The sequence below is a fragment of the Taeniopygia guttata genome, chromosome 9 (genome assembly GCF_048771995.1).
Source record: "Taeniopygia guttata chromosome 9, bTaeGut7.mat, whole genome shotgun sequence".
In the NCBI taxonomy this organism is placed as follows: Eukaryota; Metazoa; Chordata; class Aves; order Passeriformes; family Estrildidae; genus Taeniopygia; species Taeniopygia guttata.
This window is the reverse complement of record NC_133034.1, coordinates 5,112,321-5,134,522: the sequence shown is the minus strand read 5'-3', so window position 1 is coordinate 5,134,522 and position 22,202 is coordinate 5,112,321. Positions and strand designations below refer to the sequence as shown.

The 22,202-nt window shown below is 58.5% G+C and overlaps 1 protein-coding gene across 16 annotated transcripts in view; it reads right to left on the bottom strand.

The window, feature by feature from the left end:
* Positions 1-21,524, bottom strand: part of KIF1A (kinesin family member 1A) — a 43,199-nt gene extending 21,675 nt beyond the window's left edge. For 4 of the 16 annotated variants that reach the window (XM_041718266.2, XM_041718267.2, XM_030280289.4 and 1 more), the window contains exons 1-23: positions 21,193-21,523; positions 15,746-15,897; positions 11,705-11,781; positions 11,426-11,605; positions 10,884-10,949; positions 10,584-10,762; positions 10,116-10,227; positions 9,668-9,745; positions 9,289-9,354; positions 8,981-8,998; positions 8,563-8,638; positions 8,375-8,453; positions 7,935-8,077; positions 5,983-6,116; positions 4,573-4,652; positions 4,175-4,250; positions 2,092-2,171; positions 1,748-1,854; positions 1,110-1,193; positions 813-993; positions 659-731; positions 317-410; positions 57-205 (exon numbers count right to left, since the gene is read on the bottom strand). In XM_041718266.2, coding sequence (XP_041574200.1) covers positions 57-205; positions 317-410; positions 659-731; positions 813-993; positions 1,110-1,193; positions 1,748-1,854; positions 2,092-2,171; positions 4,175-4,250; positions 4,573-4,652; positions 5,983-6,116; positions 7,935-8,077; positions 8,375-8,453; positions 8,563-8,638; positions 8,981-8,998; positions 9,289-9,354; positions 9,668-9,745; positions 10,116-10,227; positions 10,584-10,762; positions 10,884-10,949; positions 11,426-11,605; positions 11,705-11,781; positions 15,746-15,851 — 2,238 coding nt within the window. In that variant the 5' untranslated portion in view covers positions 15,852-15,897; positions 21,193-21,523. Of the gene's footprint in view, positions 1-56; positions 206-316; positions 411-658; positions 732-812; positions 994-1,109; positions 1,194-1,747; positions 1,855-2,091; positions 2,172-4,174; positions 4,251-4,572; positions 4,653-5,982; positions 6,192-7,503; positions 7,531-7,934; positions 8,078-8,374; positions 8,454-8,562; positions 8,639-8,980; positions 8,999-9,288; positions 9,355-9,667; positions 9,746-10,115; positions 10,228-10,583; positions 10,763-10,883; positions 10,950-11,425; positions 11,606-11,704; positions 11,782-15,745; positions 15,898-21,192 lie in introns of all 16 variants that reach the window. The other 12 variants (XM_041718270.2, XM_041718271.2, XM_030280299.4 and 9 more) reach the window with 5 other exon arrangements.
* Positions 21,525-22,202: the final 678 nt, after the last annotated feature.

Sequence of the window (22,202 nt, the reverse complement as noted above, 5' to 3'; positions counted from 1 at the left end):
CCTGTGGCCTCTGCTGTGGGTGCTGCAGCTGGCCAGCAAGGAGCCCAAGCACCCACCTTCTTTTTCAGCTCCACGCTGATGGCATTGGCTTCCTTGAGGAAGATGGCATTGCCCCAGAGCAGGTCACGGAGGGAGGTGAACTGGTACCACTTCCACTTCCTAAAGGCCCAGAGGGCGAGCTCGAATTCCCGCTCTGTCCACTGCACTGTGGGGACATGGAGGGACGGTCACTCCACTACCAGGACATCGACCCACAGCTCACTCTTAATGCACCCACACACGGCATCAAAACATCATGGTGGCTCCTAGCCCTCACCTTCATCCTCAGGTTCTTCCTCCTCCTCATTTGCCTCAGGGTAATATCTAGAATCCATCTGCTTCTGCAATGCCTCCAGCTTGCTCTCATAGTCCTGGGGGGAAACAGGAAGAGAGGTGATGCGACCCACTGGTGTGACCTTACTCCACGCTGCCACATCACACTCCTCTTCCCTGCAGGAACACAGCCTCCTCCTTCCTCTGGATCAGTGCTCGTGTGACAACTCCAGCAACAGCACATTTGCCCTTATTTTTAGAACACAGATCCACCCCACACAAACATCTGCCAGGATTTCAGTCATGCCTGGGCAGCCTAGGAAGGAGCCATGTCCCAGCCACCTACCAGCCTCTGCTGCTCCAGAAGGTAATTTGCCTCTTCCCGTTCCCTCCGGTACTGGTCCTCCAGTTCCTGGAGCCTAGGTGGAAATGGGGAAGGAGAGGATGACCAAGCTGGAAGCGAACACCCAACTGCCCAGCACCTCAGGCCATGCTCTCACCGCTGCTCCATCTCCTGTTTCATGTCGATGCCTTGCTTCTCCAGCAGCTCTCTCTGGGCAAACGCCCAGTCCACGGGCTCTGCGGGGGTCTCAGCGCACGGGGTCCGCTCGCGCTCCTGCCGAGCCTGCTCGGGGTGGTTGAAGCGGAAAACGTGGCTCTTCCCCATGATGATGCGGTTTCCTGCAGCGACGTGCACGGGGGAAAGGTGTGGGGTTAACTGGGACGAGTGCAGGGCTCCCATGGCAGGGAGGAAGGCGGGTTGGAGCAGCTCTGGTGTGCCAGCCCCAGGAACCCACCTGAGCGCAGGATGCTGGGCTCTGTCACCTTTTTGCCGTTCACGTAGGTGTCAGCACCTTCACAGGGCTCCAGTGTCACTATCACTGTGGAGATGGTGGGAAGGGGAGAGGTGGAAACACAAGGATGAATCCTGCACGTCCTGCTCCTCTGCTCCAGCAGCCTCAGGAAGGGAGAGCCACCCCAGCCACCACCACCCCGGTGGTGGTACCCACCAGCAGCACCTACCCCGTGGGCAGCTAACAGGACTCAGCCAACCTGATGTTAATCAGAGCAGTCCAAGGAATAAGGGCAGCTGGAGACTGCATGTGGGAGGAGACCAGAGCATCCCCAGGCTCATCTCCCTCAGCCCCTTCACACTCAGGTTCCTGCCATTTTGGGGGATGGATTCTGCGCCACATCTTGAGCAGGGGAATCATCCACAGTCTGCTCAGCCACCCTTCCCTGATCTCCTCACCTTGCTTTCTTCCCACATGCCTTGTGCAAGCTCCCCTCCCATGAGGGATGTAGCTCATCTGGAAGCACTGGCATAAAGCCCAAGTAGTTTGAGGAGGGCAGGACATTCATCTGGGGGCAGGGGCTGAGGACATACAGAGGGATGTGTCCCCAGGGCAGTGGAGCCCCTCTAGACAAGCAATACCTTCACCACCAGTTTTGGTGTCGCTGCGGAACAGGCAGTGCTCTTCTTTAATGAAGTGCCCGCTGAGAACGATGTCCTGCCTCTTCTCAGCATCTTCCCGGCCAACCCTGCAGGGGAAATCCAGCTCAACTCTCCCTCAAAGCAGCCTCTCCTGACTCTCCCCCCAGCCCCATCCTTGGAGCTGACAGGAGCAACCCTTGGTGCACTGCAAGACCAAAATCTTTGGGGATGCCCTGGGAACAGTGTCCAGTGTGGGGACAGCTGTCACCCCACTGCCCAGGTGGGGAAGTCAGGCACTGAGATATGGACAATGCTCCCACCTCTCCATGGGACCTGCCTCTCACCTCGTTATCCCATCCTTGATGTAGTAGAGAAGACACTCGGACATGAGCGGATCCTCATTCAGGTTGACCAAGTGCGGTGTCTGGGAGAGACAGACGAGGAGCCATCCCTGAGTGCCCTGCCCAGGCACTGGGGGTGCTCTGAGGAAGGTGGGAGCTCAGCAGCGCTGCAGGCTGCCCCTGCTCAGGCTCTCCTGCCCTCTGTATCTCCAGGGTGACACATCCAGACAGGTATTTTTCCAGGGGACTGCAGAGATCCCTGCTTCCACAAGCTTCCTTGCTTTCCTCCTCACAGGGCTGAGTCCTAGTTAGCCTTCCTCTGGCCACCTTTGAAAATTCATGTTCCAAACAGGCCCAACACAAAGCCAAAACCTTCCCACAGGGAATCCCTGATGTGGCTCAGTTCGTGGGGCAGGACCCTTCTCGCTTGTGCTGTGTATTACAGAATCATGGAATGGTTTGGGTTGGAAGGGACATAAAAACACACCTCGTTTCATCCCCCTGCCATGGGTAGGGACATCTTCCATTAGACCAGGTTGTTCCAAACCCCATCCAACCTGGCCTTGAACAATTCTATGACAGGGGCACACCACAGCTTCTCTGGGCAACCTGTGCCAGGGCTTAATCACACTCACAGGGAAGAATTTCTTCCTCATACCTAATCTACCCCTGCCCTCTGCCAGGTCAAAAAGGAAGTAAAAGTGCCTGTTTTCCTCCACTGATTGTACACCAGATGATGCATCCAAAAAGAGCAGGTCCCAGAGGTTCATCCAAAAGTAGTGCAGACCTGAAGCCCTACCTGCAGGCTGAATTTCACTTTCTGGTCTTCTTCCTAACAGGTCCCTCACAGCCCTTTCTTCTCTGGGTCACAAACCACTTTGTTCTTGATAGGAGGAAAATTTCTCCCCCAGTCACAGGCCTCTCTGGCCAGAGCCAGCTTAGCTGCTGGAATTACACAATCAGGCAACAGAGGCAGTCCCAGGAGTATCAGTGGGAGAAGTTCTGAGTTTACCAGACAGAATAGTGGCTGTAAGTAACACCTTATCAGCCTGCTGAGACCCAGCATGCAGAGGGGGCCCCTCCCATGGTGCCACAAGCCTTGGCTGGCAGCAGAAACTCACTGCAAACAGGGCAGCAGAGCTGGAAGTCGAGGGAAAGGTGGGCTCTTCTCCATGGTGGCTGGCAGAAGTTGGCTGCAACATTTAACCTCTGGCCCCACTGGACAGACATACGGCCCTGGGGCTTGAGACATCCTTCACTTGCAGTTTGTGTCCAGATTTGTAAAGCTGGTGGTGACCTTCCACTGAGCTCCTGGAGCCGTAGCAAAACCAGCCATGGCACACAGAAGGACAGCAAAGTGCAATGCCCATAACAAAATGGAGTTTGCACACTATCAACACTAACTTTCCTCACCAGCCACTGGAGAAGTCAGAAGAGTTTCCACCTGCCAGATAGCTGAAGAGCAAGGAGGCACCAAGACCACCACAGCAATGCCCCACCTCCAAGACCAACCTGCTTTGGGGAATAAACCCCCACGCTTCCTACCCAAAGGTCTGGAGTCCTAACAGGCAGCAGCTGGGACAAGAAACAAAGACAACAGGGTACAAGTTTATCCTAAAAGTCAGTTGGACCACATAAGGGGAAGGCTGTGAAGTCTTTATCACCCCCTGAGCTGGGGACACACAGACTTAAGAGGTTTGGCCAAGCCAAATGCTGCAAGCAATAAAGAGATGGAATATTCGCCCACCCACATTTCTTAGCAAGGACTTGCTGGCTTCAGGGGCAGCAATTTTAAATATCTGAAAGTATGAATTTTTATGAGTTAACACTGAAGTCCAAGAGAGTGATCATCAGGAAATCCCCTCGTGAAGGGGGACAGCACGCCAGCAGTGGGGGGGTGGACATTTACCCACATATTTCTATCCATGTTTGTACCCAGCAGGTTCAGTGCCGGGATTTCCCCCATAGGTTTCAGAGCCAAGAGAAGGGAAGTATATGGGACTGGCCAGCTGTGACAGATTGGATCACAAGGAAGCTGCAGGGGTACAAACCAGTCCCCAGGAAGAAGAGAACAGGCCGATCCTACCTTTTTAGGAGAAAATACGCCCAAGGTGCCTCCATCCTCCCTCATGGCCACTCCCATTTCAGCCAGCAACGCTTCCCTGAAGGAGCAAGAGAAAGAAGTGCCTGTCAAAACTCCATGCACCCCTGGGGCCAGCACTAGGATGGGTGCCCATGGCTTGACCCATGGATTGCAATGCAGGGCTTACCACAGCTCTCATCACAATTCAGGTGGGTTTTTCAGAGCAGCCCACCTCTGTGCAGGCTGACATGGTGGGTACTGGGGTCCCCAGGGGCAACCCAGGGTCTGGCTGGACATTCAAACTGTTTGGCTGCCCCAGGAACTCAAGTGCTCCAACAAAATGCCCAAGGAGCACCACTTGTCCCATGCCACGCTGCCCCACTCCACCCCAGCCCACCCACCTCTCCATCCGTATCGCTTCTGTCCTACGCAGCTTCTCCTCCCACGTCTCGTTCAGCTCTGCAATGATCTTCTCCGTTTCCTGCACGGGTGGGTTAAACAGGGGGTCGGTGCCCAGCTCTGCCCAGCGTGCCTCAGCGGGACACTGGCCCCACGTTCAGCCTTGTTTAGACAAGCTGCAGCAGCATTTCACCTCCATCTTTCCATCAGTCCCATCTCTGAAGAGCGAGGCACAAAGACCAGCCTCTCCATCGCCGTGCTGCCAGCCCACTCCTGCGCCGTGCGGCACCAGGAGTTCTGCCCATGACAGCAGAGCCCATCCCAAGCCCAAAGCACCCATCCCACAGGCCCAAGGCAGCACCAGGAAGACCCTACAACACCCAAACCCTCTAAGATTGTCCACTCTGCAAAAGCACATCAGGATATTGCTTCCCATGGGGATCACCCTTCATGGAGCTCTAGGAAACACCGAGCCCCCTCTGCAAGCTGCAGTGCATTGAGGGGAGAGGGGGAAGGGAAGGGAAGTTCTAGGAGGAAGAGGAAAAGGGGAAAAGAAGGGGAAAAAAAGGGGAAAAAAAGGGGAAAAAAAAAGGGGAAAAAAAAAAGGGGAAAAAAAGGGGAAAAAAAAAAGGGGAAAAAAAGGGGAAAAAAAGGGGAAAAAAAGGGGAAAAAAAGGGGAAAAAAGGGGAAAAAAGGGGAAAAAAGGGGAAAAAAAGGGGAAAAAAGGGGGAAAAAAGGGGGAAAAAAAGGGGGAAAAAAGGGGAAAAAAAGGGGAAAAAAAGGGGAAAAAAAGGGGAAAAAAAGGGGAAAAAAAGGGGAAAAAAAGGGGAAAAAAAGGGGAAAAAAAGGGGAAGAAGGGGAAAAAGGGGAAGGGAAGGGAAGGGAAGGGAAGGGAAGGGAAGGGAAGGGAAGGGAAGGGAAGGGAAGGGAAGGAAGGGAAGGGAAGGGAAGGGAAGGGAAGGGAAGGAAGGGAAGGGAAGGGAAGGGAAGGGAAGGGAAGGGAAGGGAAGGGAAGGGAAGGGAAGGGAAGGGAAGGGAAGGGAAGGGAAGGGAAGGGAAGGGAAGGGAAGGGAAGGGAAGGGAAGGGAAGGGAAGGGAAGGGAAGGGAAGGGAAGGGAAGGGAAGGGAAGGGAAGGGAAGGGAAGGGAAGGGAAGGGAAGGGAAGGGAAGGGAAGGGAAGGAAGGGAAGGGAGGGAAGGGAAGGGAAGGGAAGGGAAGGGAAGGGAAGGGAAGGGAAGGGAAGGGAAGGGAAGGGAAGGGAAGGGAAGGAAGGGAAGGGAAGGGAAGGGAAGGGAAGGGAAGGGAAGGGAAGGGAAGGGAAGGGAAGGGAAGGGAAGGGAAGGGAAGGGAAGGGAAGGGAAGGGAAGGGAAGGGAAGGGAAGGGAAGGGAAGGGAAGGGACCAGCCTCTTACCTTGAGTCTTTCAATTGCCTCTTCGCTGCCCGGAGCAAACATGATGCGCTCGTGGAGGCTGGCGACCGAGGCAGCGCGGCTGGACAAGGCAGAGAGGGAGGAAGAGGGGCTGATCCCAGCAATGGCATTGGTCACTGTGGAGAGATTGTCATGGCGCTGACTCAGCTCTGCCCCTCCAGCATCATTATTGTTCTCAAAGTCGGACACATCTACGGGCGCGGAAGGAGGGATGGGCCGGGGAAAGACACACAGACAGGATGACAGAGAGAGACAGAGACAAGAAAAGCTGTTGGGAAAAAAAAGAGTGGCTGGTGCGTCGAGAAAAAAGCCAGGAATTACAGAAAAATGCACAGGCAACAGCACAGCAGCACAGACAGCGACAGGGCAAGGGCAGGCACTCCCTTCCCCAGCCCAGGCAGCCCCTCAGGGAACAGGGCTGTTTGGTGAAGCAGATGCTGGAAGCAGCCATCCTGGGCTCCCAGGAACACTTTTTTGCAACCTCAGGTCCTGCATCCATCAGGTCTGGGATCAAATGTCCTCCCCAAGTATGTGCCACTGTGTCATCCTCTCCATCTCACACAGCCTGCATGGTTTACCCTGCCCAGATGCCCCAGATTAGCCAGATCTGGGAGCAGAGAATGAGAAGGGAAGGGGATGAGAGGGGTGGCCCTCTGCCCCACAAAAGGTCAGGTAGGCAGGACAGGAAGAATGGCAGGATTCCCTCACAGTCTGCTCAAAGGAAGCCCATGGCCTGCTGGAGCAGCACCTTGGCCAGGCAGCCAGAGAATGAGGCCAGGACTACAGGCAGTGGTGGTTGCCAGCTGGCACCCCAGGAGTCAGCTGTGGTGGCTTACGACCCAGGTACAGGAGATGCTCCTGCAGCCCTGAGGAGTTCTCAGAGCAGTGTGCAAGAGGCCGGCAGGGCACAGGTCAGCAGCTGCAGGATTAGTCACCCATCTCCATTAGCCCACATCCAGGGAAGCTGAGCCAGGAGGGGACAAGTAGGCCCCTGTCTCCTCAGCAGGCTCGCCATAGCCCGGCTGCACTGCCTGAGCTGGGGTGGGACAGGGCCATGGTGCTTATCCACGGGCCAAAGCCTCCTGGGCACCACCACCCACCACATCATCAGTAGAGCACCATTCCATCCCACCCAAGAGCCATGCCAGGCTCCAGTCCCAGTGAGACACCAGCAGAAGCAGCAGCAGCAGCAGCAGCGGCGGCGGCAGGAAACATCACAACAGCATGAAGGAGGAGGTCCCCGTGTGGCCTGGGCCCTTGGCATGGCCAAGCGGGAGGACACTGGTCCCTTCAGCACCAGCCCAAGCCCAGGTGCTAACCACAACTCTGGCACCACCCCCTGTGCCAGCTCGCTGAGGATGGGCAGCCTGCAGGCACACACCACTCCACCAGCAGGGCTGGCTGCAGGAGCCCACCCCATGCTGCACGGGTGCCCCTGGGCACAGCCTAGATCTCCAAAAAGCCGTGAAGCAACAGGGAGTACCAGTGATGGGGAATACACACATTTGGATCCTCCCGCAGCAGGATGGGCTAAGAGAGAAAGAGAGGGCAGGGAGCGGGGGTGAGACAGAGAGAACAGAACAAGAGGGGCTTCATCTCAGTAGGATATCAGACAGCACAGGGAGGGGAGCCCATGGGCATGTGCAGTCCCAGTAACACCTTCCTGGCACCTCTGCTGGGTGCTGGATGCTGAAGATGGTGGGTGGAAGGGAAGAAGGGAAGGTTTGCGGGGCAGAAAGCAGCTCCCCCTGCGACAGGAGGGGATGGGGGGCTGCGAGCATGCGTGCAGGGGCTCACCAGAGGCAGCACAGATGCTGCTGTGGGGCAGGGCAGCAGGGAGCAGGGAGGCTGTGGGGACATCAGCCCTGCAGGCCAGCAGGACCTCAGCCCATCACTGCCTGGAGCCACTGGCAGAGAGCAACCATGGTACCTACTGTCAATGATGTCCCCGAGGCCCTGGGCATAGAGAAGGTCACGCAGACGTGCCACCTCGTCCTTCAGCTCCCGGATGAGCTTGTTGTTGGGGTCCTCGTTGATGACAGCATTGCAGCGGATCTGCTTGGCACGGTCAGCGTACCTAGGGAAGGGCAGGGTCTTGAACACAGGAACAGGGGCAGGGTTTTGAACAACACAAGAACAGGGGCAAAACCCCAGCTGCTGGGCAAGCAAGAGTGTTGCAGTGCCCCTCCAGTAAGAAGGATCCCAGTGCCAGGACAACCCTTTGACCTTTTGTCTGGAGTTGCAGGCTCCCTCCACAGTACACCCCCAAGCAGGGACACCACAGAGGTGGGGAGAGCATGTGGCAGTGCCTGGGCCTCGGACAACCTCCCCTGCTCTTGCTCACTGCAGGGAGAACAAGGGAACTTCTTCCTACCTGAGGGTGCTGAGGGTCTCATCGTAGTTGATGTCAGCAGGACTGAGAGCAGCCACCATGGCAGTTCTGGAGTTGCCTCCTGCCCAGTAAGACAGACCCATGAGGGAGATGCTGGTCCTTGTGCCCCCTGTCACACCCTGGTTGGCAGCCACGCCCTTCACCAGACCACCCCCCAAACCCGTCCTCACCCAGGTTCTCCCGCAGCAGCCAGGTGAGCACCGAGTCTCGGTAGGGGATGAAATCCGTCTTCTTCTTCTTTTTGTTCTGGGGAATGGAGAGCACAGGGAAGGGCTGTCAAGCTGCCTGCTCTCCTCAAAGGTGACAGCTGGTCCCCAGCCATGGGGACTTAGAGCAGGATGGCAACCTTGGGCATCTTTTCCCTGGTCCACAGGTCCTGCCTGCGAAATGCCCTGAGCTGGGAGGGTTGTTTAAGGCTGGCTACTGAGAGCCCCAGAGGGAGGAGGGAGGAGGAGGCTGAAGATTCTGCCAAGTCCCAGGAGAAGAATGGCTCAAGTCCAGGCACAGTCTCACTCCCAAAGCACCCTGCAACCACTCCCACTGTGATCAAAACCAGAGCCCCCCTCCCCATCCGGCCCGGGCACCCACCTTGTTTGGCCCTGAGTCCTGCAAAGGAAATGGAGAGACTGTTTAGGGGAGCTGCATTTTTCCTTGGCACCCACCACAGATCCCTGGCCTTCAAGTAGAGTGCCACAGGTCCCCATGCAGATGGCATCTTCACCAACCCAGCTTGTCCCAGCTGCAGGACAGCTTGGGATGTGTCTGCCCACCCCTTGGAGCTGGGATGCTCCATCCCATGGAGCTGGGATGCTCCATCACTCAAAGCTGAGCCCAGCCCTGCTGGCCCGAGCCCATTCCCCCCGGTGCTGCTGTTTGTCTGTTCTCCAGCTACCTACCATTTCTGCCAGGGCAGAGATGACTTTCCCCAGAGTGGTCAAGGACTTGTTGATGTTTGCTCCTTCCTGGTTAAAAGAGGAAAAGCCCACATGCTCAGGCCCCATTTCAGAGCCATATTAAAGCCCAGGAGAAAATGAGGAATACCCAGTATGGTGTGGGCAAGGAGCAGCTGGTCTTACTGGGTAACCAGCACCCCCCAGCTGGGACTCACGGACCCCAGTGAAACCAGGGTCACTGGGCAGCTTTCAAACACAGTCCTATCAAGGATTTTGGCAGTGCAGTGGGCAAAGAACCAGGCAAGGAAAGGAGATGTTTTGGGGATGAGGGAGGAGGCCATGGTGTACCACCAGCAGAAGGGGACCTCAGGTCAGCTCTCACCTTTAGCCTTGTGCCCTTGGCACCTGTGGAATCAGCTCGCTCACTCCCAGCCAGGTCCACCAAGCTGATTTTGCTGACCTGCAGGCAGAGGGGAGGCTGTCAGCCCTGTGGGCACAGCAAACCCAGCACGAAGCTAAAACCTCTTGCAGGGTGACACTGTTCTGAGGGCAGCAGTGGGCTGCTCTGCAGGGTCATCCTTGCAGGAGTTGCTCAGGAGCAGGGCTAATATCCTTGCAGGCAGGGCTGAAGGGAACCAGCTGCCAAATATTCTGTGCAAGGGCCCGTCCCTCAAGGGACCGTGAGCCTAGAATGTGACTGGGACTTATCTCCCTCCTGCTCCAATCCTCCACCGGGCTGCACCACCTTGCCCCAAGTGCTGATGAAAGAACATGGAAGTCCCTCCTGGACCCATGAGGGCTCCCCTGAGTCCTCCAGGCCCTGCTCTTACCTTCTCAGTGGTGATGTCTGTCTCGGCGTCGTGCCGCTTCTGCGTGAAGATGATGTTGAACACGGCGTGGGAGCGGCTGCTGGTCTCATTCATGTTGGTAGCAGCCACTGTGCTGCAGGGAGAGTAGGACAGGGAGGTGTGACACTCTGTGAGGGACACTGGAGTGGCTGGTGACAGGGCCAGGGCTCATGCCAGGACAGGGCACACGGTGGAAGGCAAGTCTGGAGGGCAAGAGAGAGCTCTGGGAGAAGATGTGCACGAGTTCAGGCTTCTTCCTGCTGTCTCCAGTGCACTTGGAAAGCAGGAGGAAAGTGAGGTGAAAGCAAGTGGGGGTACCCAACACTCAGCAAGGAGGGGACTGCCACTTCCAGAGCAGCTGGACTGGCAAAGTAAGGCAGTGAAGCAGGAGCTTCTAGAAGTGACTGCAAACTTCCCAAAACCTGCCCATCTCCTCCTTCTCCAACTCACCGGGCTTTGTTTCCAGAGTCCATAAGGTCCTGGATGTCATTGTAGGAGGTCACAGCCAGCTTGGAAAGGTCCTCAACATATGGACCCATAAGAGGATGCTCCCTCACCCGCAGGTTCCCCTTGTTCTTGGGGTTCAGCAGGTCCCTCACGCGTTCGCAGTAGATCTCCATGTAGCTCACCTAGAGTAGAGGGCACGGGCAGAGCGAGCAGGGTGACCCCAAAGAGGGGTCTGCACACTGGCACAACCTGTGGAGCCCTGGGGGAGGCCAGAAGGGGCTGGGCAGGCAGAGGGGTGCCTACCTCCACAGAATAGGACATGTTGTCATTGGTGGTGTCGTTGATGCGGGAGAAGAGGTCCTCGCACAGCTGCGGACACAAGAGCAAGGCTCAACCCCTTGCCAGCAGGATGCTCCTGCCTGGGGTGCCCAGGATACAGGGATTTCTACCTTTTCACCCCAAAAACCAGCCAATGAGTGCTGGAATGGCTCCTGGGGAGCTGGCAGAGCCCCCCCACCACGCTGACATGGAAAATCAGCATGCCCAGAGCCCCGCCGTGTCCTGCTGGGCCAGCATGCAGCAGCTCAGCACTTGGGCCACTGTTGCTCACGTCCACTGGCTTTGTGTGGCCAGACCATAGTCTATCCAGTCCTGGAGAACCTGGATGACCCTCCTTGACCCCCTCCTGGTGGAGCCATGCCAGCTCATTGTCACAGCAGCACTAGATTAGACTTTGGCAAAACTTGGCTTCACTCCCACCCTGCTGCCCTCTTTCCTCCCAGCTCTGCCTTTCCTTTGGGCACCCCTTTGGGACGAGGGGGACAGGTGGTTTTCCCCAGGCAGACCTGTGGGATGATGCCTTGCTGGTCCTTCTCCTGCTTGCCCATCATGGTGTAGGATTTTCCAGCTCCTGTCTGCCCGTAGGCAAAGATGCACACATTGTAGCCTTCAAAGGCGTGCTGCAGCATCTCCTCTCCAATGTCCCGGTACACTTGCTTCTGGGATGCATAGTTGATGTCTGCAGGCTGCACAGAGGAGGGGGACATGGAGAAATTTGACAAGGAGGCCCTCCTGCCTCTCCCCAGCCCAGCCTTCGAGGCAGGCTCAGGCCTCCCAGTCCTTACCGTAGTGTGGGACCAGTAGGAATAGTCAAAGTTGAAGCTTTTTGGTGTCTCTTTGGGCTGTTTTGGGTTCAGGATAGCTAGGGACAAACAGATGGAACATGAGGCCGCCAGCCACCCATGGTACCCCTGCCTCACCCCCCTCTCCCCCCGTCCATGTGGGAGGGATGAAGGGTGATGGGTTTCAGTCCAAAACAGTCCTGGAAGGTGGACTGGGAATCTTCCAGCACTGCAAATGGGTCCAGAACCCCCAAACCCCACCTCTGAAAGCAGAGGAGGTGGGTGCCATGGCCAACAGAGCCCAGGGAGCAGGGCAGAGCCTTGCCCAAACATCCTGCTGGACACATGAAGGGGACACAACTCCTTCCCTCAGGTTCCCTCCTGCTGGGGCAGCTGCCCATGGGAGCCCAGCACTGGCACGGGAGGGTCACAGCCTTCCTCTCCCCACAGCTGGGGCAGCGTGTCCGAAGCTCCCACGCTGGTACTTGTGGGGTGGGAGCAGCTGCAACCCTGTGGGCTCCCCTAGAGCCCCTCTGGCCCCTGCCTCTCCACTGCCAGCCCCAGCAGGGTGATTAATGCCTGGTGTCACACCGCCACGGAAACAGGAGCCTGCTTTTGTCATCCCCTGATGAAAAGGACGTTGCTATGGAAATTGGAGACTGCATCACTGCTCTTCCTCATGCCGTGGTTTTTTTTATTTTTCCTCCTGTAGAGCATTTACCGTGTGGCTTTTTTCTGAAATAGATGCATCAGAAGGAACCCAAACCAGCGGGCAATCACGAGGTTCAGCCACCAGCCATGTCAGGTGACAATGAAGTGACATTGAGGCCTGCACAGCACAGTGCCCGTGCCCATTGCCCCAGCTGCTCTCTGCCACCACCAAGGATGGAGAAGCCACAAGCCCTGAGCTTTCTCCATCCCAGCCTGCTCTGCCCTTCGGTCAGCCAGGGCTCAAACCCACTCCCAGTTCCAGCTGGGCTCTCCTGGGCAGCCCCAGGCACGGTGCAGCTCAGTGCCAAGGTCTCTGATGGCCAGATGTGTAGTGTTACACACAGAGATGCTTTCTGCTCTGAATCCCTCCTCCAGCACCACAATGGACATATCTTCTACTCCCACAGAACAGGTCCATCCCTCCTGGCCTGAGAACAGCCCAGCACAACAGCGAGGCAGGCTGGGAAAGGGTGGCAAGTGGGGTCAGGACCCAGCCCCGACCACAAAACCACAGCCTGGTGCTTCTGAGATGCTCCTTAGCATGGACAGAACCCAGCTCTGGCAGCAGAGAGGGGCTGGCACAGGCTCCCTGCCTGCCTACCTGCTGCAGGCAGCCTGGCTCCAATGCTCTGCATTCCAGACACATTGACTACCAGGAGAAAGGGCTGGGAAGTAACAGCTGGCAATCCTGCAGCAGCAAACAGGGATGTGGAGGCCCCTGGAAAAGCAGCTCTTTGTGGGCAGCATGGGCAGCCACGGTTCCTGACCCCTGCAACTACCTGGATGTTGTGCTGAGGGCATTTGTGAAGAGAAGCAGGAGTAGAGGCCGTGCAAGGAGTGGGATGGAGCATCTCTGCTGGTGGATGGAGCATCTGAGCTCCTGGTGCTCAGCCTGGCAGCTCCACCTTGCCATCAGGTCACCAGGTCCGTCTCTGCCCTGCAGAGGTGACGCTGAGCACAGCAAACAGGAGCAAAGATGAGCTGTGGAGTGGGGATGGAGCCACACAAGGCGCCTGTTCTGCATCCCAGTGCCAGCCCATGCTGGGCACAGGGCACAGAAGCAGCCGGGGATGGCACCACACAGCTCCAGGCATCCCAGCTGCAGCTGCCCAGCTGGCATGGGAAACCAGAGACTGGGACACAGGGGAGAAGGGAGCATCCCAAGAGCAGGCATCTCCTGTCCTGAGCTGAAACACTCTTCCCATGCCCCTGCCATTCCCATTTATTTGCCTGCAGGCAGATGGATGCTGCTGCTGGAATTTTTCCTTTCCTGTGACCAGGCATGTAAGACTTCTGCAAAGCTGCTGCAAAAGATTCATGCTCTGGGCCATTGGGATTCAAAAGGCAAGGAGGGGGTGTGGAGGTGAAGACAAACATAGAGACAAGGGGGCAGGAAGGAGGAAAACTTCGGGAGATGTCCCACTCCTTGCCCTGAAGCAGCAGCATGAGTGGGCAGGCACGAAGCAGGAGAAAGCCCAGAACCCACATCAGAGAAAATAATCACCAGGTTTTAAAGGCAGCAGAGGCACAGCTCCAGACAGAGAGCATGAACGGGATCAAAGCCAGGGGTCTCCTCTGCACCACCCTGGTGGGAGCCAGCAGGAGAGGGGCCAGGAGTGTTAGTGCCTGGGATGGTGCCCACGGGGTGCAGGACACCCCAGGAACAGAGCAGCAGGGTTGGAGAGCAGGTGGTGGCTGTGGCAGCTGGAAGTTTGCAGGTGAAAGGACAGCAGATAAATGCTGAGATCCCTTCCCATCCTGGGCCCCGCTGCCTCCCATGGGGCTCGATGCTTTAGGCAGAAGAACCTGCCTCCCTGCCCCAGCACAGGCAAATGTCCCTGCAAATAATCCTGGGAAGGGGAAAACTTGCTCTCACTCCCCTCAAACATGATTATCTTTGGCTTCTCTGCCAGGAGCTGGGGGGATTGAGACAGTCCCGCTCTGCTGGCACTACTGGCATCCTCCTACCTCCACCACCCACAGCAGCAGCAGCCTTCTGAGCCCCCAGATTTGCTCCCCAGCCCCCTGGACAAGAGGATTAGCCAGTGGTTTGTCCATTCATGGAGAAAATCCTCCCTGTCAGCAAAGGGCTCCTGCCTGAAGCCCTGCTGCCCTCCCTGTGCAGACAGAGGCAAGACTGGAGGGGTGGGGGCACAGCCAGGGTGTGCAGGGTGAGCAGGGGCAGACAGCTCTGAACAAACACAGCCGTGGTGGAGGTGGGGGATGCCTGATGCTCTTGACTGGCACTGGGGCACGACAGAGCCTCCCCACCCATCAGAACCACAATGGGGAACATCTGCCCTACTTATTGCCTGGCCCTGGGCAGGTGGGAAACCCCTGCATGGACATGAGGGCAGAAGCTCTGCACCCCAGGCAGATGGAGAATCCCTGTCCAGCCATGAAGGGATTGAACCCCCACAGGATGCCAGAGGCCAGCAGGTGCTGCCACACAGACCTGCTGCCTAGGCCTGGGGTGGTCAGTGGGGTCCCAGAGTCACCCTGCACCCTTGGGTGCCATCCCCTCCCCAGCAGCAGGGTTGTCATAGCAGCCTGCACGGCGGGGGTGGCTGGCACCGGTGTCTCACCCACCGCCGGTGACGCAGGCAGCCCCAGGCGGGCGGACAGGGAGTTATTTTAGACACTGCCCCATCTGGAGGCTTCCAGAGCCAAAGAGGAGGGGTTTGACTGCCATTCCCACACCCTACTGCCAGCAGCTGTTATTTAAAGAGGGGCTGGCAGGCTCCTGACAGGACATACAGCCCCAAGCCTCCAGGCTACACCCTCCACCCTGAGCACACCATTCCCTTGGCAAACTCTCCTCCCACCCTCCCTCCATCCTGCTGCTGCTGCATCTCCAAAAGCCCCAGAGAAACAGGGATGGGTCCTGGCACGCTGCAGTGAGTGGTACCTGGCCAGGCAGTCAAAAACCACTTGCTGGCCCACGCACAGCTCCAAGGCCAGGTTGGACGTGGAAGAGCCTGATCTATAGTGGAAGGTTGGAACGAGATCATCTTTAACGTCCTTTCCAAAAAAACCGTCCTGTGATTCTGTGATTCCTCCCTCATCGCCTACTGGGGAACACTGCCCCTTTCACTGTCACCAAAATCCAAGGGCTCAGTGCCATGTAGATCGCACCACTGCCATTCCAACAGCAGGACTGCATTTCTCCATGGAAAGCTGCCATCCTCCCCACATCTCCTCCTCCAAACCACTGGAGATGCTTCAGGCATCCTCACCACGGATCCCCACAGGCCAGTGCTCGCTGCTGCGACCACACCGCACGTGCTCCTTCCCAGGCAGCAGCCAAAGCCCCCCAGCCCCTGAGGCACTCACTGGTGGTGCTTCCCGACATCTGGATGATGCATTTGGACTCCCGGCTCATCTCCCGGGAGTTGAAGGGCCGGACGCGCACCGCCACCTTCACCGAGGCTCCCGCCATGGCGCCGGCCGCACCTGCCTCCTGCCAGGGGGGAGCAGCGGCTGTCCTGCCAAAGGGAACAAAAGGGCGTTAGGGAAACTTCCATCCCAATCCACAGCTTGCAACTGTGCTGCATGAATGGAAAGCCTGTGCAAGGAAACCTGCTGGCAGCACTGCTTTCTGCCCGAAAGATGACATTTCGTTTCATCCCTCGATCTGCCCTCATTTTACCTCTTCCTTCTCCCTGTCCTACCTCCGGTCAGGACCCCCAGCTCAGTGCCAGGGGCTATCCCTGCCCTTACCCCAGGCAGCACTGGAGCCTCCATCACCCTGCAGCATCCCTTGGTGGGCACCCACAGCAGCAAAGCCACTGCCAGCATCAGCACAACCCCCAAGGAGCAGCTTTTTCATCCCAGGGTGCCAATGGCAGCGAGCAGGTACCCCCCAGTCTGCAAGAAAGGTCCCTGCCTGTTACCCGAGCCTCCTGCCTCCACTCCAAACCCAGTAAAGCAGGGACTGGGCAGCAGGACAGAGTGGGGAGGGAGGGAGGGAAGCATGGCATTCCATTGAGAACAGAGGCGGTGGTTGAACACAGCCACGGGCATGCGCCTCCCATTCAGCTCCCACAAAGCAGAGGTGCAGCATCAGCACCAGCAGCCCTTCCTGGCAAGCCAGTGGCCACTGCACTCAGCTGAACCTCCCAGTTTATCATCATATTTCCAGTCCTTTTGCTCAAAAATGATGAACTGCAAATCTCACAAGGCAAAACAAACCCTCACCAACATCTCCCAGAGCAGCTGTCCATCCCAGCACTGATCCCCAGGTGCTCTGCACCATTCCCACCTTCCCTCAGCTGCAGTTAAGCCTCAGGAGCACTGCCCAGAAAATTATACTGGGATCCTTCCTCTGATTGCTGCATCCTTCGGGATCCTTCTGGACCTGACACAAATCCCTTTCTGCCTTCTAACATCTATCCCTTTTCCTGCCTTCCCTACTCCCCACGCGAGCCTGGCGGTGAACATGGAGCACAGGACCCCTCAGAAAATGGGCAGGAACTGCTCCTCTGGCATCCCACATGCAAGGGGATGTGTGAATTCCCTAATGCTTTCCAAGCCTGGGTTTTGCCAGGAGGATATTTGTTCTGGGAGGAAGGAGATCAGGGAGAAATGAGATCGTTAGTGAGCACCAGCACAGCTCTGGTTACATGGGCCATAACCAGAAGGAAGTGGAACAGTAAGGAGGGATCTTGAACATGAGATGTGTTTTCCCAGAGTGGAAATGAAAAATTCAGGAGAATTTGTGGAAAAAAAGGGGGGAGAGAGGGAAGAAAAAACCAAATCCACAGATTAGAAAGCATCCCAAGAGAAGGGGATGGCTTTAAAGCTACCTGAGGTCTGACAGCTGATTTGATTTCCAAGGGGGTGAGAGGAAACCATAGACACAGTGGAAAAATTTGCATCAAGAAAGTGTTACAAGCTTGGCACTGCCTTTCAAAAACCCTTTGCCTATTTTATAAGTGAGCTGGCATGTCCAACAGCATTCAGAGGACAAAGCTGCTTCTGTTGGAGTTCCCAAGCCCTCCTCTTATCTTCCCACTGGGATGGCTCCGGAGCTCCCACTGTGCTCAGCCAGTGATCACACCCACAAATCCCAGAGTTCAAGCATTTGGTCTCAGGCTTTCTTGAGCTTGGATTATTTTAAGCAGGTGTTTAACACCACCCTTGAGTCCCTAAGCCAGGAAGTGGGCTGCTGCCTCCCTGTGGCCTCCACCTCCCCACCCAGATGGGGGAAAGGAAAAATTAAACAGAAATGCTTGCCATAGGGGAATGAAGGAGTTGTTTTTCCCATGAAAATGATTGGATATATTCCCATGTGGAAGGGCTGCATCTTCACAAGGCCAACAGCTTAAGCTGCTCCACCCTGTGGCACCGCTCAAGGACAATGGACAAATCCTATCTGCACCTGACAAGTGCCCATGTCAAACATTTCCCTCTCCTCCCAAATCAAGGCAGCTCCCTTCCCCCAGCTCTGCAGCCTCTCCACCTACCCCAGCTCTGAAGAGGTGGGTCAGGTCCCTGGACTCCTGCCCCCTGCACAGCCCCAGAATAGCAACACCCATCAGTGAGACCACCAGGACCGTCTGCTGCCTGCCACGGGCCACCTCAGCCCCTCCTCTTATCCCCTCCCACCCCCGTGCCATTCCCAGCCACTCCAGCCCCATCACTTCCCACGAACTCTGGTTTCTCCTTTTAACCACTTTTCCATGTGCCTCATCCTGCTGTGCACCTTCCATTGATGCTGCTTTCCGTTCTTTGCCTTCTTCTGCCCTCTCAGCCCCACAGCCCGTGGGGCCATGGGACCCTTGCTGGCCATGAGAACTTCCCTCCTGGCCAGCAGGACCTTTTCTCTCTCCCTGCCATCCACAGGCTATATCCCAGTGTATTCCCATCTGGCTGTCCTTGCCCAGCTGTGTGAGCTCCTCTCCTGGCCAGTATTCCCTGCTGCAGAGTCCCAGTTCCATTTTCTGCTCATCCATTTCCCTCAGCTTCCTTGGTGGGCAATGCACTGCTTCCCTCTGCTCCTCTGCAGCTCTCCCGTTCCATCCCTGCCACAGCAGCACAAGGACCCCAGGTGACATCGTGTGCCCTTGGGGAGCACCAGCACACACTGACCCAGCTGCTTCTCACCCTCCTTTCCTTCCCCTGACTCACTTCCGTGGCTCAGCTGCAGGGAGGAGGCATTCACGCCCCCATGGCACCACTGCCCACGGGCACTCAGCATCCTGCAGAGAGGGGGGCCAGGGCAGGGCCAGGCAGCCCCCCCAGCCTGTGGGCAGCTCCAGCCCGGCCAGCTCGCCCTGCCTGGGGACAGCCAGAGCAGCCACCGCCTGCTCAATCTGCTGCCATCGAGAGAAATTCGATAAGCCACGAGCAGCCCTTTGCTGGGAGCGTGCCAGCACCAAAGCCCCGCTCCCTGTTCCCTCCCTGCCCCCAACAAGGCTGCCCTGCTCACAAGGGAGGCTGCAAGGAGGAACAGCCAAGTCCCTGGGGCCAGGGGGAACATCTGACCTGTCCCCCAGTTCTGCAGGGCATCTCTTCTCCCACTTCCCATGCAGCCTGCTGGCTCTGCCCATCCCTGTGACACACCAGTCACCCCCAGTGAGGAGCAAAAGGCCTGGAGAGCCATGATTAACTGGATCAGCTAAGATTAATTGGGCAGAGATTAGCTAATGAAACCGCTCTTAAGTCCAGGGGCTACCAAGTGGCAGCCTCTCCTGCTGAGAGGTGACCAACAGGAGAGAGCATTGTCCCCAGGTGCCACCAACCAGCAAGCTCTCCCCCAAAGGATGCTAAGGAACGTGCTGTGCTGCTGGTCCCCCAGCTCCAGCCGATGAGGAGCTGCCTGCACCCAGGGAAATCCAAGGGGAGTTTCCCTTTGTCTGCACACATCCAGCCCCACATCACCTCAGTGGCAGGGGTGGACGCCCCAGTGCAGCCAGGGTTTGGCTGCACCAGTGTATTCTCAGCAGCTGCCTGCCTTTGTTGTGGTGAGCCCTTCCCCTGCACCCTTTGTTGGGGCCCCCTAGCTCTGAGTGGGACCACAGGACTCTGTCCTGCCTCTAGGGCAGCAGGGAACCCGTTGCTAGATGACATGGCACCATCAGTGCCTGTCAGCCAAGCTCCTCACCCACCTCCCACCCCACACAGGACAAGGGGCCATGACGGTGCAGTTTTCTCCAGAGCAGCACCTGCAGGCAGGGAAGCAGCTCAGAGGACAACCCAGGACAAGGGCAAATGCCCCCCACGCTCAGAGGAAAGCCAGCCCCTGCTTCCCCAGTGCCACCACAGGCACCCTGCCCCGTGCCTCCTGACCTCCTGCCCACGCCAGTGGGGGACACAGCCCCAAGGCAAAGTTTGCACCTCCCTGAGAATTTCCATGCAGATTCAGTTTACAAGTAGCAAATGTAAGGACATGGATGAGGGGTTCTGCTTCCCATCTCTGCTGCAAAGTAACCCCACCCCCCATCCCTGCTCCCTCCATCCTCTCTTCCAGACACGCCAACCCAAAGCAGGGAAAAGCTGCACAAAAAGGGCACTGAGCTCCGGCGGGTGCCCAGCATTGGTGGGCATAGAGAAGGGCAGCCAGGGAGGGGGCGGCCAACAGATCCCCACACGACTCAAGGCTTGAGGGACTGCAGCTCTTGCCACATGCGGGGAGGTGGAGGGTGGTGGCAGCATCTTTGCCAGCGCCAGCTGCCACCTCCCAGACAAAATGGAGGTCAGCAGCAGCATGCCGAGATGGTAGAGCCACCACACCCCTGGCCATCCCCAGGGGAGGGGGAGGGTCTCCTACCTCCCTGCCCCCCAGTGCCACAGAGGCCACCTGCGTGGGGCTGCTCTGGGTGCTGGGACAGAAGGGTGCCTGGCTGTGGGCTGGTACGGGAGATGCTCGGCTGGTCCCTTGTCCTCCCCGAGCCCTGATGCTGTCGCAGGGGACCTGAGCAGGCAGGAGCCCGGCTCACACGGGTCTGCAGGATCTAGGGGAGGGGTCACTGCCCCGTGATCGGGGGGAGGAGGAGGAGAAGGGGGAGAAGGAAGCAGAGGAGTAAGACAATAGGGCAGGTGCAGGGCTGCTCCCTGCGAACCTGGTGACCAAGCATGGAGCTCTGCACTAGCCCTGCACCCTGAGACCTGCCCCTTCATCAGCCAGCAGCCGCTGCACTGGCCCGCAGTGACATGGCAGCCCGTCCAGCCACTCCACAGCGCAAGGTCACCGGCAGCTGCTCGTCCTTGGGGGCCAAGAACAGCCTGAGCATCGCAGCATCTTTGTCAGCTACCCGCGGCCAGAGCCCCAGGTGGGGCATCCACCGCTCCCTCATTATGATGGCGATGACGCAAGATGGCTCAGCTGCATCACCACAGCCATCTGCCCTGGAGGGAAGAGCAGGGGTGGCTCCGGGGTGACAAGGGGTCCCCCGCCATGGGCTGCGGGGGATAGCATCCTTCCCCTTCGCACCCTGGCTGGGGCCGGGGCGGCAGAGGCGTCTCCCCGTCCGCAGGCACCCCCCGCCCCACCCCGGCTGGATCCTTCTGGAAGATGGGGCGGCACCCGGCGGTCACCGCGCTGGGGACCCGAGGGCAGCTCCCCCTCACCCACAACTTCCAGCATCGGGGGGCTCCGCAAAATGGCCACCGGCCGCAGCCCCCCCGCCCCGCCGGACCCTCGGGAATGCGCATCCCGCTCCCACCCGCCACGCCTCGTCCCCGCCGGGGCCACGAGGGGCGGCACCGCCACCCCGGAGCGGTCCCGGTTCCCCCGCGGCCAGTGCCCCGGGGGGCTGCGCGATGCCGCCCGCCCCTACCTGCGATGCCCGCGGCCGTGGCCGTGGCCGGTTCGGAGGGGCGCAGCGCTCAGCCGTGGGCGGGGGGCGCCGGCATGAGGCCGAGCCTCGCGGTGCGATGCGGTGCCGGTTCCGGTGCCGGTGCCGGTGCCGGTGCCGGTGCCGGTGCCGGTGCCGGTGCCGGTGCCGGTGCCGGTGCCGGTGCGGGTGGCAGCGGCCCCGCCCCTGCGGTCCCCGCCCCACGCGCTGGTTGGCGGCCGCCGCCGCCCGGAGGGGGACGCGGGGACCGGGAGCGCGCGCTCGGGGATGGAGCGGTGACGTCAGCGCATCCCCCGGTCCCGGCCGTGCTGCCGAGCCGCCGCAGGGGCGGGGCGGGGCGGGGCGGGCTCGGCAGATGTCGCCTGGCAACCGGCACCGGCCCGGTGGTACCCCGGTACCCGGACCGGACACCGCTGCCCCTGTCGTCCGGCGCAGTGTTCCGAGGAGCGGCGCTGGCCAGCGCTTCCCGTGCCCCGGTCCCGAGCCCCCGCCCGCCGCCCGGGGCACGGCCGCTCCTGCCCATCTGCGCCCGCAATCGGAGCCAGCGCAGAAAGCGGATTATTCCTTCGCTGCCAGCTGTTTCCAGCAGCACGGCCACCCTCGCCCCGTGGCAGCCGCGAGGCCACGCGTCCCCTCTCCGCCCCAGGCATGCCCCAAATCTCCCTGGAGGACAGGGAGATTTTCTTCATCCGATATGTCGTCATCGCTTTGGTGGGATGATGGCTGGGCAGCAGTCCCTAGGCTGACTGTGGCTTCCATCAGCCATGCGGGATCAAACTCATCTGCCCCCGGCTCCTCTCAGTGGTGCAGATGTGCTCTCACCTGGCACTGTTGCTGGCCCCGTGCCTCTGTCTGTTATGTCTTCAGCAGCGGCCACTGGTGCCAGTTCTGCTGGCTGGGAATTCTCATCCCTGTGCTCACCCCTATTGTCATCCCTAGCCCAAGTTTTGCTCACTGAGGGGCTCCTCTGGGCAGAGACCCACTCATGGATC